This window comes from Quercus lobata, chromosome 2, assembly GCF_001633185.2.
Source record: "Quercus lobata isolate SW786 chromosome 2, ValleyOak3.0 Primary Assembly, whole genome shotgun sequence".
Taxonomy (NCBI): domain Eukaryota; kingdom Viridiplantae; phylum Streptophyta; class Magnoliopsida; order Fagales; family Fagaceae; genus Quercus; species Quercus lobata.
The window spans coordinates 87708287-87726537 of record NC_044905.1 but is presented as its reverse complement, the minus strand read 5'-3'; the positions used below and the strand labels follow the sequence as shown (position 1 = coordinate 87726537).

Here is an 18251-nt window from a genome sequence, read left to right as displayed (position 1 = left end):
ATTTTTTCTAATACTTCCAAATATAAGTAAATACAAAAAACTATCTTCATATAAAATTTTCTATCAAATCATTGGGTTAAGAGATAATTTTCTTTTGACCCATTGTTTGATTTATTGTGGTGGTAATATTAATATATTATCAATACATTCATTTCAACATGCTATAAATATTGGGTTGGGCTGAACCCAAGAAATAGCATGTCCATAGGGGGTTTTGGTCCAGTCCATAACGAAGAGTTATGACTTTTTGTGAAAATTGTTAGAGGTCAAATGGTTAAAAAATTAAATAAACAAAGAACAAGGACTTAGAGGCATGGATTAACGTTATTCTACAAATAACAATTTTAAAGAGACCCACAAGATTTCTTGTATTTTTAAGAGAAATCAATGTATCTTAATAATAAGAGTTTAAACTTTAAACAATATATAATATATAGACCAAAAATGAAGTATTATCACTGTTTGAAAACAGTTAGAAACAATCTCCCAAACATCCACAAACATTTTAAATATCAAGTGGCTTAACTCTTGGCTACAGAGGACACAATTATGCATAATTTCCCATGAAACTTTATTGACAGCCAAGTTTCTAATGAGAACACTAAGACCGCTAGACAAAAAATTTCTTTAAACTCTCATTAGAAACTTGGTCATTAAAATTACTAATGAAAACGTAACAAATGCATTTTCCACTTGCTTTTCTATTGTTTCATTCACTCTATTCCTTCTAAAACAAATAACACTCTTACACTTCCAAAGTTGGATCAAACTTGTATTATAACCTACTAGTGTATAACCTTCCAAAGTTGGATCAAACTTGTATTATAACCTACTAGTGTATAACCCCATGTATATGTATGGGTAGTTGGGTACAATTAAAAGCAATTACAATTACATAGTTCAAATTATACAATTCTTTTTTTAAAATGTTGAAATTATACATGGAGCTTACACATTTTTTTTTTTTTAAAACCATAGATTTCTAAAATATGTAATAATTTCTCATTATATATATTGTAAGGACACAGTTTGAGTCCTAAGTCCAAAAGGTAAAATGATTTACGCCTAAAGAGCCCAATACAATAAATTTATAGAGAGTGGGTTGGAAAACTAGGCTTTAATGAGTTGGATAATGATTATAGTGGATCCAAATGACAATAAAGTAAAAATAAACTGGTTTTATCTAAGAAAATCGTCCTCGGCACAGGCTGAGGAGATCAGTTCTTGTATATAATTCTTAAAGTTGATTACAAGTACAGTTCTTATTGCTATAATATTTCTCTTTTAATTCTCCGACCTCCTTCTCTCAGGGCCTTCCCTCTATTTTATACTATCTTTTCCTTTTCATCTTTGCCCTCCACATGTAGATTAGATTGCTAATGTTGATTATTGTCTCATCAGCACCTTCCTAAAATCTTTGGAAGTAGTTATAAGGCTGAAAATTACTATTCAGATATCACTTCCACATTAATGCGGTCAGAGAGTTAGCTACAGAGCATTCAATGCGATGGTAGCAGTTTTCTCTTAGATATTTCATAGCTTCCCTTTGTCCCGTCTCGCTCCTTTCTGATACTTATCCTCATCAGTGGAGTTGTCCGGAACGTTACTCTTGATGGCATACTGCATCTTCTGAACTCGACTTTGCTCAACCGAGGAAGCATTCCTCCTCGGATCACTTTTTTGGACTCTCATGACCATACCTCACCTCTTCATTCATTAACACGGACTCCTCTAACAGTGTTTCCCCGTCCTCGGACTACTTCATGTTCTCGGATTGGGCCCCCAACCTAATATATACATATAAATATACACCACTGGGCCTATCAACCCTACATATATATATGATTTATAATTTAATTTGATTTAGACTCTTCGATTTTTGCTCCTAATAATTCACTTGTTATAAAAATTAAAAAATTAGATGGACACATGGTGCAAAATTGGACTCTAATTGGAATCTAATTTAGAATCTAACTGGATTTGGATTCTTCGATTTTTACACTCAATTAGCATGTAACACACGCACACACAGGGATGCATTAATAATTAAATACAATTTTTATCATAAAAATATAAATAATTAGTTAAATTATTAAAAAATATCATGTAACACATGCATATGCATGGATACATTTAAAATTAAACACAAATTTTATTATAAAAATATAAAAAATTAGTTAATTTTTTTTTTAAAGTAAATGTAATTAGTCACATATTAAAAATTTTACCTAAATTTAATACCACTTATGATTTTTTTTTCTAATTTTTAATAAGATAGAACGCAAGGGTGATTTTCATTAGTATATGTAATTATTTATTTATTTGTTTATTTTATAGTTCATTAATATTAGACTCTTAGTATTTTGCACTCTTTAACTTACTTGACACAAAGATTAAAAAATTTAAGTGGATACATGACACAAAATTAGCCCATAATTGAATTCTAATTTAAAATCTAATTGTATTTTCCTTAAGTTTTGACTTTAATTATATACTAGTGTAGGGACACGATTTTAGTTAACCCGGTCCTGGATGGTCAGGCCCTGGCCCAAAAAGTTCCACACAATGAATTTTGTAGATTATGGGCTGAAGAACTTGGTTCCAGTTGGTTTAGACGGTTCGTTGCATGTCCTTAGTAGATGTAGAAACATGAATGAAGAAAATGGATGTGAAAGTGGAAGTTTTATTCATGGTCATGCATTCATACAATGAATCCTTGCTCCCATCTCCTCTCTCCTCCCTTTTTCGTCCCTTTCTCTTGAAGGACTCTTACATATTATATAGGCCCTCTTTTATCATCTGGGCCCTATACTTGTTGATCATCCAAACCCCCACTTGAGCACCTGTCCCATCAAACGCCCTTACCAGTTCTTTGTGAGTTGCAGTGACCAAGGTAACACTGTTCAGGGGTCTTCTCTTCATTAATGCGTCCAGGAGAGTAGTTGTGGTGCATTTAATGTGGTGGTGACAGCCTTTGCTGGGATATTTTGAGTCTCCTTTCTTTTTACGTGTTTGGAGTGAGGGCTACAGTAACTGGGATGCATCATTGACCTGGACTTTGGAATGTCCAAGGAGGAATTACTCCTCGGACGTGTTTTCTTCGCCCCAGTGGGCCTGAGCAAGGATTCTGGGCCGCGACGTCTCCTCGGATAGAATGGTCCTCGGACGGGCCTAAGGCCCAGCCAACTTGTTATTCTGGGTCAGTCCCCACAATAGCCCCTCAAAACTCCGGTTTTGATCTCCTTCCGAGGAGAAAAGCGGGGTTTTGACATTTATAAAGGATGGAACTAATGAAATCTTGGTCCACGCGTGTGGGCGGTTACTTTTGACGCGCCACAATTTACGAGGCGCGGCCATTTACTTCAGGCAGCTTTATATTTCCTTCATCCAATGGCGAGATGCAGATCTGAAGGCCAGCATTGTTCCTTGAATTTTTGAGCGGGAGGGGTTTTTTCTCTCTCCCTCCTGCTATATAAAGCCCCAGAGAGGCTCATTCTTTCTTTTTTATCTGCACATCAGAAGTTCAGAGAACTCCAGCGCCTAGAAGTCCACGAGCACCTCCATTCTTTAAATCTCCATAATCGTTTCCGCGAAGCGTCCTTTCTAGAAGAGATTTTCGATCACCTCATCGGTCATTTGTGAAGATATCCGTAAGTTCCGTTCGTTTCGTCGCTTCGAGTTTCTCCTCGGATTTTACTTTTCTCCTCGGTCTTTATTTCCATTCCTCCAGTTCAGCTTAGATGGGTAGATTCAAAGACCTAGTAGACACTCCGGTTGCCATGGAGGCCTTTAGGACAAAATACCATATCCCGCAGGGGGTGGTTCTACGGTACTGTCCCCCAGACGGAGTATTGTTAGATAGAGACGTGGGTGAAGTGGTCATTCCTATGATTACCTTTATACAAGGGGAAATGACACTTCCCATGCGTAGGATTACCCGGGACTACTTGTTCCACCATAGGTTGACACCACACCAGTGCGCTCCAAACATGTTCAAGGTATTAGGCTACATAGATGTCTTGAACGAGCGAATGGGTCTGGGTTTGACCTGGCATGATGTGGTACACATGTACGAGTGCCACTACATCGAGAAGGGGGGGTATTACCTTAAATCTCGATCCGAGGTGGTTAGGCTAATCTCCTGTCTCCCCATATCCAATAAGACTATAAAGGATGACTTCCTCATTGCCTCAGGAGAATGGAGCGATGGTTTTCATTGTCTAACTCGGGTAGAAAATCCAGGTGTGGCGCCTTTAGGCCTAATCCTTTAGGGAAGGGGCTTAGCTCCTCGGATTTACTCTCTTTTTTGCTTGTCATAAATTTTGTAATTTAATTCCAATTTCCTTCTTGGCTGTATTGCAGATAGAGCTTTGGTTGCTCCCAGGCTGAGCCACGTGAACGTTCCGGCCCTAAATTATCTTCTAAAGTCAGAAATCTACGTTGCCGAGGACGGGCAGCTACGCGTGTGTCATTTGGTTTTGGGCTATTGACCACTAACCCGTGCTTTCCAAGCCATTGCCATCAGAGCTAGTAGTCCCCAGTTGGCTAGGATTGACGTGTCCAAGCCTAAGTTTCTGGCCCGAGAAGATCTTAAGCCAGTTGTGCTACCTAGTGTTCGGGATCCTCCATCGATCGTGCAACTGCCTCCAGACGACCTTGAAGCCGCCGCGCCCGCTGAAGAAGAGGCCGAATCATCTCGTCTTTCCCTTGAGGAGGAAATAGACGAGTTTTATTTTGAAGAGGAGGTTGATAAAGCCCCTGTAGTTGAGCTCTCGGACCCTGAAGGAGAGCAGGATCGAAACTCCATGGCTGGCGCTCCAATCATTATAGCCTGCTCGGACGACTCTTTAGACGAGGAAGTAGGCAACATGGCTGGCAAGGGAAAATCTTTACGAGAACTGATGTCCAGCCGAGGAAAGGGTCAATCTTCGAAGGCGCCTGCTAAGTCACAAGCCCAGGACCCTCCCCCAACCGCCCCTCAGGTTCCTTCCGACCCTGGCCTCAAGGTTAACCCGGACCTAAAAAAGAAAAGGCCGGTTGACGTTCCTAAGGAAGGTGAAGTGGCCCTCCGCCCGGCCAAGCAGCAGAAAGCCACTCAGGGGCAGAGGAGTAAAAGGGCTAACTCCGTGGAGAGCCGGGATGAGGAGAATCGGGCTGAAATGCACATTAATCCACGCGTATGGAGTCCGAAGATGGAGCTAGACGAGGTCGCTATCCCCAATACTGCCTCGGTTTGAGAATACAACAGGGGCAGAGCAGGTTACATAGCTGAGGCCCTAGAGCAGCCAGTGCTCCTTCCTTGGGATATAGAGGCCTACGGGCGATTCTCCCAGCCCGAGCTTTTTCTGTCCCTTAAGAGGGACCTTGCGATGGTAAGTCATTCTTGCACCCTTTTATTAAGTCATCAACGTTGTTGCATTCTATCCTAATTTCGATTTTATTTTGTTGGCAGATCACCCAGCAGGTGTTTGTGGCTGAGGAGTTCTGTCGTAGCAACCGCAGCTTGGCTGAAGCTGAGGTCCAGTCTCGGACTGAGGTGGAGAAGACTGTGGGGTCCCTCAAGCAATAGAACTTTGAACTTACGGAGAAATTCAAAGAGTCGGAGAAACAGCACAAGAGCGCGGAGGCTGGCTTGAAGAGTGCTGAAACCCAAGTGGAGGATCAGCGCCAGAAATTGTTCGTAATCGAAACTAGTCTTGCTATTGAGAAGCAGAATGTACTGGAACTTAAGGCCGCTCTGCAGAAAGCCGAGGACGAGATAGGACGGGTTAAAGAAGAGGCTCAGCTGATCCAGGAGGTAGCAGAGGCTGAAAAGAAAGCTGCTCATCAGCTCGGGATTCAAGAAACGGAGGCCAGGCTATCCGAGGAAATTCCCGAGGTGTGCAGGGACTACTGCAGCATCTCATGGGCTCATGCCCTTGATGCTACAGGAATTCCTGCGGATTCGGCGCTGAGATTTCCTGAGAACGTCTTCTATCCTCAGGAGATCCGAGAGAATCCTGATGGCGCCCAAGCAGCTTCTGAGCAGGGCTTGGCTGTGCCTGATGCCATCCCTCTGCTTGATAAAGCCAAGGATCCTACCATGGACTCTATCTCCGAGGCTCCTCCTCCTCAACCAGAGCAGAAAAAGGATCCTCCTGCTAAGGCTTAGCTTTTAGGTTTTTAATTTTTGTACTCCCCCTTTTTTTTAAATGAGAGTCGTCTTGTTTTTGTTCTTTTGTAAGGACCTCTCTTTGTATTGACTTTGGAATATTAATATAGAATGTTCTCTTTGTTTTCTATGGATGTTTACTAATACTATCCCTTTATTTAACGTTCGCAATGATATAAATAAATATAAATGGACGAGAAAGAAGGATGCCGTGCAGCGAATTTGAATAAGGGTTGCAATGACGCTAGACTACGCACGCACCTTGAAATTGCATAAGACTTCTAAGTAATAATTTCCCCTAAGTCTGTAGTCTGAGGAGTCATGCAGGACTTAGGTTCTGTTTAAAACTTTGAATAGCTGCCATAAGTGATAATTTCCCCTAAGTCTGTGGTCCGAAGGGCCATGCAGGACTTAGGTTCTGTTTAAAACTTGGATAGTTGCCATAAGTGATAATTTCCCCTAAGTCTGTGGTCCGAGGAGCCATGTAGGACTTAAGTTCTGTTTAAAACTTTGAATAGTTGCCATAAGTGATAATTTCCCCTAAGTCTGTGGTCCGAGGAGTCATGCAGGACTTAGATTCTATTTAAAACTTGGATAAATTGCATAAGTAATAATTTTCCCGAAGTCTATGGTCCGAGGAGCCATGCAGGACTTAGGTTCTGTTTAAAATTTTGAATAGTTGTCATAAGTGATAATTTCCCCTAAGTCTGTGGTCCGAGGAGCCATATAGGACTTAGGTTCTGTTTAAAACTTGGATAAATTGCATAAGTAATAATTTCCCCTAAGTCTGTGGTCCGAGGAGCCATGCGGGACTTAGATTCTGTTTAAAACTTTGAATAGTTGTCATAAGTAATAATTTCCCCTAAGTCTGTGGTCCGAGGAGCCATGCAGGACTTAGGTTCTGTTTAAAACTTGGATGAATTGCATAAGTAATAATTTCCCCTAAGTTTGTGGTCCGAGGAGCCATGCAGGAGCCATGCAGAACTTAGGTTCTGTTTAAAACTTGGATGAATTGCATAAGTAATAATTTCCCCTAAGTCTGTGGTCTGAGGAGTCATGCAGGACTTAGGTTCTGTTTAAAACTTGGATAAATTGCATAAGTAATAATTTCCCCTAAGTCTGTGGTCCGAGGAGCCATGCAGGACTTAAGTTCTGTTTAAAACTTTGAATAGTTGGCACAAGTGGTAATTTCCCCTAAGTCTGTGGTCCGAGGAGCCATGCAGGACTTAGGTTCTGTTTAAAACTTGGATGAATTGCATAAGTAATAATTTCCCCTAAGTCTGTGGTCCGAGGAGCCATGCAGGATTTAGATTCTGTTTAAAACTTTGATTAGATGGAAATAGACCGGTGGGTATAGGATGATCACGGAACAAAACATTGGGCAAAGCCGTTTTCATTAATAATAGTATCTTCTTAGGTTATTTACATTCCACGGTCGAGGTACAGTTTTTTCATCCAAATCTTCTAGATAATAAGTATCTATCCCGACCACAGATGTGATGCGATACAGTCCTTCCCAATTGGGCCCCAACTTGCCCCAAGAGGGGTTTTTTGTGCTACCGAGAATCTTTCTCATCACGAGATCACCCGGACCTAAAGGTCGCAGTTTAACATTAGCATCATATCCTTGTCTCAGCTTCTGATGATAATAGGCCATATGGATCGTTGCTTTTTCCTTTCTTTCCTCGGCTAGGTCTAGACTTCTTCCCAATAACTCGTCGTTACTGTTTGGGGTAAAGGAATTAGACCTCAGTTTGGAAAAGTTATTCTCAATTGGGAGCACGACCTCAGCCCCATAGGTCATTGAAAAGGGGGTTTCACCGGTTGATCGTCGTGGCGTTGTCCAATAGGTCTATAAGACGTGTGGGAGCTCTTCCACCCATCTCCCCTTTGCCTCATCCAGCTTTTTTTTCAGTCCATTCACTATGACCTTGTTCACGGCCTCGACTTGTCCATTTCCTTGGGGGTAGGCAGGAGTGGAGTATCGGTTAATGATCCCAAACTCGCGGCAATACTCCCTAAAGTTCTTGCTATCAAATTGGAGACCGTTTTCCGAAATGAGTGTGTGTGGAGTTCTGAAGCGGGTAATAATGTTCTTCCAGATGAATTTCTAGGCATCCACGTCCCTAATGTTGGCCAAAGGTTCAACCTCCACCCATTTGGTGAAGTAATCGGTTCCAACTATTATGTATCGCTTGTTCCTTGCAGCTTTGGGGAAATGACTGACAATATCAAGACCCTACTGTACGAACGGCCAGGGGTTGGAGAAGAGGTTGAGGACCCCTCTGGGTTGGTGGATATTTGGGGCGAATCTCTGGCACTGATCACACTTCTTGGCATATTCCTGGGCCTCTTTTTGCATGTTCGGCCACCAGTATCCTTGGGTGAGCGCCCTGTGTGCTAGCGACCTCCCTCCGGTGTGACTTCCACAAATCCCCTCGTGTAAGTCTTCAAGTAAGGACTCGGATTCTTCTGGATGTATGCAGAGTAGGTACGGCCCAGAGTAGGAGGGCCGATATAGTTTGTGGTCCTCCGATAACCAAAACCGAGGAGCATTCCTCCGTATCTTCTCGGCCTCCAACTTTCCCTCAGGTAGGGTGTCGTCTTGGAGGAAGTTTTTTATAGGATCCATCCAGCTGGGATTCTTTCTAATCTGATGGACCTGAGCCGAGTCTCTTCTAATGGGACTCGCTTGGACTAGATCTTCGACAAGGATCATTCGCAGCAGATCATGCGCCAAGGACGTGGCGAGAGTGGCCAGCGAGTCTGCATGGGTGTTCGCACTCCTAGAAACGTGCGTCAGATTGAAGGATTCAAAACTCGGCTGTAGGCATTTGACTCGTCCGAGATACTCTTGCATTCTAGCATCTCTAGCTTCCGACTCACCCATCACTTGGCCAACGACCAATTTAGAGTCCGAGAATGCTTCTATTACCCTTCTGCCTAATCTTCGAACCATCGTCATCCTTTGAAGTAAGGCTTCGTACTCGGCCTCGTTGTTCGTAGCTGAGAACCCAAGTCTCAGTGATTTCTCAATGGCTGCACCGTCCGGCGATATTAAAACTATCCCAACTCCAGATCCTCTCTGGTTGGCCGTGCCATCCATGTAGACCTTCCAATGCAAGGTCCCCCCTGCTGAAATTGTATTAACCGACTTTCCATCCATGTCTTTCTTCTCGGTTATTGTTTCTACAGAGGGTTCAGCAAATTCCGCGACTAAGTCTGCGAGGACTTGACCTTTGATGGAGGATCTGGGCATATATTTAATATCAAAGGCCCCCAAAAGCGCACTCCACATGGCGATCCTTCCTGTGTAGTCGGCGCTTCGAAGCACCGCTCGAAGGGGAAGTTGGGTTAGAACGATGACCGTATGCGTCTGAAAGTAGTGAGGGAGCTTCCGTGTGGCGTGTACTATTGCCAGAATTGCTTTTTCCAAAGGTAAGTATCGCACTTCGGCCTCATGTAATGATTTGCTTACGTAGTAAACCGGTCGTTGCACCCCATTATCATCCCGTATCAGTACCAGGCTTACAACATGGGGAGCTACGGCTACGTACGCAAACAATACCTCATCTGCCTCAGGGCTGGACATGATGGGTGGTCACGACAAGTATTCCTTAAGTTGCTGGAAGGCCCGGACACAATCCTCCGACCATTCAAACCCTTTCCACTTATTTATCAAGAGGTAGAAATGTCGATATCGATCTACAGATCGTGATATGAACCTGTTTAATGCTGCGATCATGCCAGTGAGCTTCTGTATTTCTTTTGGATTCCGAGGAGCCTGTAAGCTGTTAATTGCTTTGATTTGATCGGGACTTACTTCTATTCCTCTGTGGGTCACCATATACCCTAAGAATTTCTCGGACCCGACCCCGAATGAACATTTGGAAGCATTGAGTCGCAACTTATGCTCCCTTAAGATAGCAAACATGATTTCAAGGTCTTTCATGTGCTCAGACACCATTTTACTTTTTACAACCATATCGTCTATGTAAACCTCAATGATTTTGCCCAACTACAGCTCGAACATCCTGGTTATCATCCTTTGGTAGGTTGACCCTGCGTTCTTTAGTCCGAACGACATCACCTTATAGTGATAGTTTCCGATGGGTGTCATGAAAGCCGTCTTCTCCTGATCTTCTAACGCAAGGGGTATCTGATGATAGCCCTGGAAGGCATCCAGGAAACTCATTCGAGGGTGACCCACGGTTGCATCCACCAATCGGTCAATTCGAGGTAAGGGAAATGGATCATTCGGGCACGCCTTATTTAGGTCCGTGAAGTCCACGCAGACTCTCCACTTCCCCGTTTGCTTTCTTACCACCACCGTGTTTGCCAGCCATTCGGGGTAAAAGACCTCTTTAATAGCCCCTACTCTTTTCAGTTTTGCCACTTCATCTCTAACGGCACTAGCATGTTCCTTTGAAGGGCGTCGGGGTGGTTGCTTCTTTGGAATGGAAGATGGGTTAACATTCAGGTGGTGACAAATAAGGCTAGGATCAACCCCTGGGGCGTTGTAAGCGTCCCATGCAAACACATCGACATTTCTTCTGAGAAATCTGACCAGTTCCTCTTTTTCTTGAGAAGGCAACTTGGAGCCGACCTGGAAAAATCTTTCCGGGTCGTTGTTGACAATGAATTTTTCTTAACTTTCACACCTTATCTCCTCGGCTAACTCATTGTCTTGCCCTGTCGAGGTGGCTGGTTGCTATAAGTTCCCAGGGGCCGAGGACTCGACATGGGACCGATGTAAGATGGCGGCCATCATACACTACCTGGCCATGACCTGATCTCCACGAATCTCTTCTACTTGACCTTTGGATGGGTATTTTACTTTTTAGTGAAGTGTGGATGATACGGCTTCCAGGGCATGGATCCATGGCCTGGCTACTATCGCTATGTAAGGTGAGTAAGCATCGACCACAATAAAATTTACCTCCACCAACTCCGATCCAGTCTGTATGGGTAGTCTGATCTGCCCCTTTGGCGTAACAGTCTTCCCTTCGAAGTTGATAAGGGGGGAGTCATAAGCCGTCAAATCCTCCGGCCTTAGGTTCAGCCCCTTGTATAGATCAGGGTACATTACCTCTACTGCGCTTCCTGGGTCTACTAACACCCTTCTCACATCGAAGCCTCCAATTCTCAATGTAACCACTAAGACATCGTCGTGAGGTTGGATAGTTCCCCTCTTATCCTCGTCCGAGAATCCTAGTATCAAAGATCTTCCCTTTTTAGACCTTTTAGGTTCCCTTTGCCTGTCCTCGGAGGGGAGCCGACCAACAGCCTGTACCCTGGAAGGAGATGGCCCAGTTCTTCCTGGTGCAGCGAGGATGACGTGTATCGTCCCCGTGGGGGGTCTTAATGACACATCCTTTCAAGGCTCTTGCATTGCTTGACCCGGATGGCCGCTCGAGGGGTGCAAAAGATGACGTAACTTCCCTTTTCGGACCAGCTGATCTAGGTGATTCCATAGATTCCTGCAATCCTCAGTGGTATGACCATGGTCCTGATGATAGTGGCAGTACAGGTTTTGGTTACGTTTTGAAGGGTCTCCAGCCATCTTTCCCGGCCATCTGAAGTAGGGCTCGTTCCTTACTTTCTCCAGCACTTGTTGTACTGGCTCCCTGAACACGGCATTCACCGTTTGCGTGTTACTCTGTCCAGCCTGTCGCGAAAAATCTCTCCTCGGCTGGTTATGGTTATATCGTTCCGACTTGAAACCATTTGCTTTGGGGGGAATGATCTTCTCCTTTCCCTTTCCTTGTAGCCGATCTTCTTCCACCCTTTTGTACTTGTCGATCCTATCCATCAGCTGATGAACGTTGGCAACTGGTTTACCAGTGAGAGATTTCCTTAAGCCATGCTCGGTGGGGAGACCGCTTTTGAATGTGCTGATAGCAACATCATCATGGTTCTCATCTATCTCGTTATACATTTCCCAATACCTATCCGAATATGCTTTCAGGGTCTCTCCCTCGTGCATGGACAAGGACAATAGCGAATTGAGGGGTCGAGGGACTCTGCTATTTGTAATAAAGCGGGAGCAGAAAGCCTGAGTGAGCTGCTTGTATGAGCCTATGGAATTTGTCTTCAGGCTGTTTAACCACCTCATCGCCATTGGTCCCAAGTTGGATGGGAAGACTTTGCACATTAGGGCTTCATTTTGCGAGTAGATAGCCATTTTTTGGTTAAATTGACTCACGTGCTCCACCGGGTCTGCTCGGCCGTTATAGATGGCAAACGCTGGTTGGTTAAAGCGTCGAGGCAGCTTAGCCCCTTCGATTCTGTACATGAAATGTGACCTTGAAATCTGGTCTAGCGCTCTATTCATAGCATCATTTCACGAATCCTTGCTGGATGGGTTCTCATATTTTCGTACAGGGCGTGGTTCCCTCTCGTAAGAAAATGTTTCACTTGGGGGGGTCCTCGACCTCCATCGATAGCTCGCATCCTCCCCATTAGAGGACTCATCTGAGCTAGAGGGAGATCGCTTTCGCTGTACACGTCGTAACTTCCTTTTCAGGTCATCTATCTCTCGCTGCATGGCCTGATGACTATTTCGCCTCTAGGATACGTGACTACCTATCTGGGTGTGACTCTGGCTTGTCTGGGTAGTATGCACGCTTCCCTCACGATTCCCTCTGCCGCCTGGGTTGGCAGGGTTATTTTGCCGCTGGGACTCAATGGGTTCTATCTGTTGAGAGTTAGCCTGGTGAGGATTATCCTGGTGTGGACCTAGTTCTGCCATGCTCAACCGTTGTGCTAACTGATACTTTAGTTCTTCCCACAGACGGCGCCAATTGTAGGGACACGATTTTAATTAACCCGGTCTTAGATGATCAGGCCCTAGCCCAAAAAGTCCCACACAATGAATTTTGTAAAGTATGGGCTGAAGAACTTGGTTCCAGTTGGCTTAAACGGTTCGTTGCATGTCCTTAGTAGATTTAGAAACATGAATGAAGAAAATGGATGTGAAAGTGGAAGTTTTATTCATGGTCATGCATTCATACAATGAATCCTTACTCCCATCTCCTCTCTCCTCCCTTTTTCGTCCCTCTCTCTTGAGGGACTCTTACATATTATATAGGCCCTCTTTTATCATCTGGACCCTACACTTGTTGATCATCCAAACCCCTACTTGAGCACCTGTCTCATCAGACGCCCTTACCAGTTCTTTGTGAGTTGCAGTGACTAAGGTAGCACTGTTCAGGGGTCTTCTCTTCATTAATGCGGCCAAGAGAGTAGTTGTGGTGCATTTAATGTGGTGGTGACAGCCTTTGCTGGGATATTTTGAGTCTCCTTTCTTTTTACGTGTTTGAAGTGAGGGCTACAGTAACTGGGATGCATCATTGACCTGGACTTTGGAATGTCCGAGGAGGAATTACTCCTCGGACGTGTTTTCTTCACCCCTGTGGGCCCGAGCAAGGATTCTGGGCTGCGACGTCTCCTCGGACAGAATGGTCCTCAGACGGGCCCAAGGCCCAGCCAACTTGTTATTCTGGGCCGGTCCTCACAACTAGTATGGAACTCCATGCATATGCACGAATATAATTAAAAACAATCATAATTGTATGGTTAAAATTATACATTTTTTTAGTTTACACATTTTTTAAACTATACATTTAATAGTTCAATTAAAAACAATCATATGTAATGGTTTTTCATATTATATATATATATATATATATATATATATATAATACCAGAAAATACTTGGTAACTCTATATATATATAATACCAGAAAATACTTGGTAACTCTTTAATATACACTTCATAACTTAGCAAGAATTGTGAATTTTGCACCAAACACCGACATTGCTTTGCTAAAAGTACCAAGTTATACAAACCCAACAATATCTAAGAATCAGGTGTCGATTTATGCAAAAGAAATTGAATTTCCACTTCCCAAACATAAAATCGTAAAAAAATGGTGCTCCCTGTCTCACCATCTTCTTCACTATCACTACCCATTTTATCTTCTTCCACTCATCATATCCTCCCGGCTTCTGATCCTCCATACAAACTCCTCCAATCCCACCCATCTCTTTATTTACTTTCCAAATGCAAAAGCCTCCAAGACCTCAAGCAAGTCCACGCTCAAATCATCAAGACTGGTCTTCACAACACCCACTTCGCGCTAAGCAAGCTCATCGAGTTTTGCGCCATCTCACCCTATGGAGACCTCGCTTACGCGTTGTTACTCTTTGAATCCATTGAAGAACCCAACCGCTTCATTTGGAACAACATTATACGCGGCTACTCGTTGAGTTCGAACCCGATAGTAGCTTTGGAGTTATACGTACGTATGATTCTATGTGGGACTGAGCCGAATTCTTATACTTTTCCTTTTCTTTTCAAGTCTTGTGCGAAAATAGGGGCTACCCATGAAGGGAAACAGATCCATGCACACGTTGTGAAGCTTGGGCTTGAGAATGATGCCTTTGTGCACACTTCGCTTATAAATATGTATGCGCAAAATGGTGAATTGGGTAATGCACGTTTGGTGTTTGATAAAAGTACTCTGAGAGATGCGGTGTCGTTTACAGCCTTGATTACTGGGTATGTTTCAAGGGGTTTTATGGATGATGCTCGTCGGCTTTTCGATGAAATTCCTGTGAGAGATGTGGTATCTTGGAACGCTATGATTGCGGGCTATGCACAATGTGGTCGGTTTGAAGAGGCGTTGGCATTGTTTGAGGAGATGAGGAAAGTGAATGTACAACCCAATGAGAGTACCATGGTGACTGTACTTTCAGCTTGTGCTCAGTCAGGGTCGGTTGAATTGGGCAATTGGGTGCGGTCTTGGATTGAGAACAGTGTACTTGGTTCGAATCTTCGGCTTGTTAATGCACTTATTGATATGTATTCGAAGTGTGGTGATTTGGAAACAGCTCGAGGGTTATTTGATGGGTTGCACCAGAGGGATGTGATTTCTTGGAATGTTATGATAGGTGGTTATACGCATAGGAGCTGCTATAAAGAAGCATTGACGCTCTTTCATTTAATGCTAAGATCGAATGTTGAGCCCAATGATGTGACCCTTTTAGGTGTTCTTTCAGCCTGTGCTTACTTGGGTGCTCTTGACCTTGGTAAATGGATTCATGCGTATATAGATAAGAACTTTCAACATATGACTAATAACTCTCTTTGGACAAGTCTAATTGACATGTATGCCAAGTGTGGAAATATAGATGCAGCAGAACAAGTCTTTAATAATATGAATCTTAAAAGCTTGGCTTCCTGGAATGCGATGATATCTGGGTTAGCCATGCATGGGCACCCAGATAAGGCTATTAGGCTTTTTGAAGAAATGGCCAATGAAGGAATCAAACCAGATGATATCACATTTGTTGGTTTATTATCTGCTTGTACACATGCCGGTTTGCCAGAACTTGGACGCCAATATTTTAGTTCAATGATTCATGATTTCAACATTTCACCAAAACTGCACCACTATGGATGCATGATAGATCTTCTTGGCCGAGCTGGGATGTTTGATGAAGCAGAGACCCTAATGAAGAATATGGAAATGAAGCCTGATGGGGCCATCTGGAGTTCTCTGCTAGGAGCTTGTAGAGTTCATGGACGTGTCGAACTTGGTGAATATGTTGCTGAGCAACTCTTTGAATTGGAGCCTGATAACCCTGGGGCTTATGTGCTTTTGTCAAACATATATGCAGGAGCTTGTAGATGGGATGATGTAGCTAGGATTAGAAACAGGCTAACTAATATGGGAATGAAGAAAGTTCCTGGATGTACCTCAATTGAGGTGGATGGAGTTGTTCATGAGTTTGTTGTTAGTGACAAAGTACATCCCTTGAGAAAAGATGTCTACAAAATGTTGGACGAAATAGATAGGCTTTTGGAGGTGGCTGGGTTTGTGCCTGATACGTCCGAGGTGCTTCGTGACATTGATGAGGAGTGGAAGGAAGGAGCCTTGAGTCATCATAGTGAGAAGTTGGCCATTGCTTTTGGTTTAATCAGTACAAAACCAGGGACAACAATCAGAATTGTTAAGAATCTTCGTGTATGTGGAAATTGTCATTCGGCTACAAAGCTAATATCTAAGATCTTCAATAGGGAGATCATTGCGAGAGATAAGAACCGTTTCCACCATTTTAAAGACGGTTTTTGCTCATGTAAAGATTATTGGTAAAATGATGTAACTTGAATGAAATAACATATGTAAATAACATCAATTTGATTTACTACGGAAGATAATTTGCATTCATGTAAGCTGATCTTTGAACATACTGCTCTTGTGCTCTTAGAATGGAAACGTAAACCCATCTTTATTTATATATCTATCAAGATCAGATGGTATGTTTACATAATAATTGGTTTTAAAGCCCAATAACATATATAACTAAAGCCATGCTAGTGATTCCATATTATGCTTCATTGTTGGAGATTTGCTCAAAGGAGTTCCTCCTTGCAGTTGCCAAAACGGTCTTGTCAGCCACAATGAAATATGCCGCTCCTGCCACTGCCATCATTAACAATTTCCAGCAACAAAGTGATATTAATAATGACAATGATAATAATTACGAACAGTAACACAATAATATGATGATCATGAATGATTGTAACCTGTGCTGATTATGAGCGCTTGTGCAGTGTGATTGAGATTAGCCCTTGCCCAAGGCAGCATCCTCACACTAGCCATCTGCATATAAAGCTAAATGTGAGTAAAGAAAAGGCTACAATAGAGGAAATCATTGAGGGGTTACTAGTTATAATTTATCATTATGGATCATTGAGGGGTTACTAGAAAATAGAAATTAAGAAATAGATTGCTAGAAGGACAGTTTCATCAATGGCTAGTACTAGTAAAATAATGAAAAAAAGAAAAGAAAAGAAAAGATGTAAATATTTTCAGATTGAGGTAATTGTGAGAAAAATGACTTACAGTTGGAATGGCAGTGGCAATAGTAGCAACAACTGCTGCCTTAGCTCCTGCTATTACACCCTCTACATATTCATTGGAAAAGAAAATAGGATTAGAATCAGCTTATACTATAAGATAAAAATTTGAGAAGTGCTAAAAGGTGCATTATCATATCATCTAGTAGTGTGCATAATCATTGCACCATTCCATATGGCTCTCAAAACATCAAACTCATCCTCCAGATCAGTCAAATTATCCGTCTAATAATTTCGCTCAATACTCAGCTAAAGTGTCTAGAAAAAAAAATGATCTAGTATATATGAGAATGGTCCCCCACCACAAAAAAAGGTTAACTCATCTTTATCCATTGAAAGCATGAAAAGGTCCTAGAGTGGTATTTGGAACTATGGGAGCTATGAAGTACTAAATCTTAGTCACATAATTAAGACCACTTCACAGTGATATCTTTGGAATTTGGATTCAACCAATGAAAGATTTACTCCACTTGAATCTCATGATGCATAAAATTATGAGATCACTCACATGACACATTCAAATCAATTTTATCCTATACATACATAATCTGCCATACAATAAGAGATACCCAAAAAAATAGAACATATATCAAATTTGCCTAAGGCCACAGAGCTACAACAAAAGTAAAGCAAAGATACCATGAGAACAGCGCTTGGCCATGGCCAACTTGTTGTCAAGGGAAGCCAGGTTATTCCTCTCAAGAGGTGATTGAGCCACATTTTTTGCCATTTTAAGAGAGGAAATGAAAAATATACTATAATGAATGAAGTTAGTAGAGAGAAAACTGAGGAGGTTATGAAGGTTTTGGATGAAAGTTTCTGTGAGAATGGCTTTGATATTTATAAAGAGTTTGGGAGTAGTTCAGTAGTTGTTGCTAAGACTCAGATTCTCTAGTGTTGGTAGTGTTTGATGGTTTCATTTGAGGACTCACGAAACAGTCACTTGTTTTGGCTCTTCAATGCGGTTTCTGGTATGTCGGTTGATTCTTTTATCTTTATTCCCAAAACTGCCCCGGGTTTTGTGCGTTTATTTTAAATACAATTGCCAAGCATGTTATAAAAGAAGATTAATCATATTGAATCACGTTATTTCCATGCTATTTTGAAGAATGATGGCAGAGATATTATAAATTTTATTGCCCAAACTTTGTAACTTGATGTGTAATTTACTAC

The 18251-nt window shown here is 42.4% G+C and overlaps 2 protein-coding genes across 2 annotated transcripts; one reads left to right on the top strand and one right to left on the bottom strand.

Moving 5' to 3' along the window:
* The first annotated feature begins 13955 nt into the window (after window positions 1-13955).
* LOC115977035 (pentatricopeptide repeat-containing protein At1g08070, chloroplastic) lies at window positions 13956-16450 on the top strand. Its single transcript, XM_031098665.1, has one exon. It carries the CDS (start codon window positions 14083-14085, stop codon window positions 16309-16311), a length of 2229 nt encoding a protein of 742 aa, XP_030954525.1. The 5' UTR covers window positions 13956-14082; the 3' UTR covers window positions 16312-16450.
* Window positions 16355-18028, bottom strand: LOC115977036 (early nodulin-93-like). Its single transcript, XM_031098666.1, has 4 exons — window positions 17718-18028; window positions 17065-17126; window positions 16746-16821; window positions 16355-16641 (listed from the first exon to the last, which is right to left on the bottom strand). Exons 1-4 carry the CDS (start codon window positions 17806-17808, stop codon window positions 16547-16549), a joined length of 324 nt encoding a protein of 107 aa, XP_030954526.1. The 5' UTR covers window positions 17809-18028; the 3' UTR covers window positions 16355-16546.
* Between the last annotated feature and the right edge of the window lie 223 nt (window positions 18029-18251).

Excerpts from the sequence above, each read along its gene's own strand:
- LOC115977035 (XM_031098665.1), top strand. The coding sequence starts at position 14,083 with ATGGTGCTCCCTGTCTCACCATCTTCTTCACTATCACTACCCATTTTA.
- LOC115977036 (XM_031098666.1), bottom strand. The coding sequence starts at position 17,808 with ATGGCAAAAAATGTGGCTCAATCACCTCTTGAGAGGAATAACCTGGCT. Across the intron at positions 17,127-17,717 it reads GGCCAAGCGCTGTTCTCATG|AGGGTGTAATAGCAGGAGCT; the intron begins GTATCTTTGCTT and ends ATGAATATGTAG. Across the intron at positions 16,642-16,745 it reads AGCGCTCATAATCAGCACAG|TGGCAGGAGCGGCATATTTC; the intron begins GTTACAATCATT and ends TAATGATGGCAG.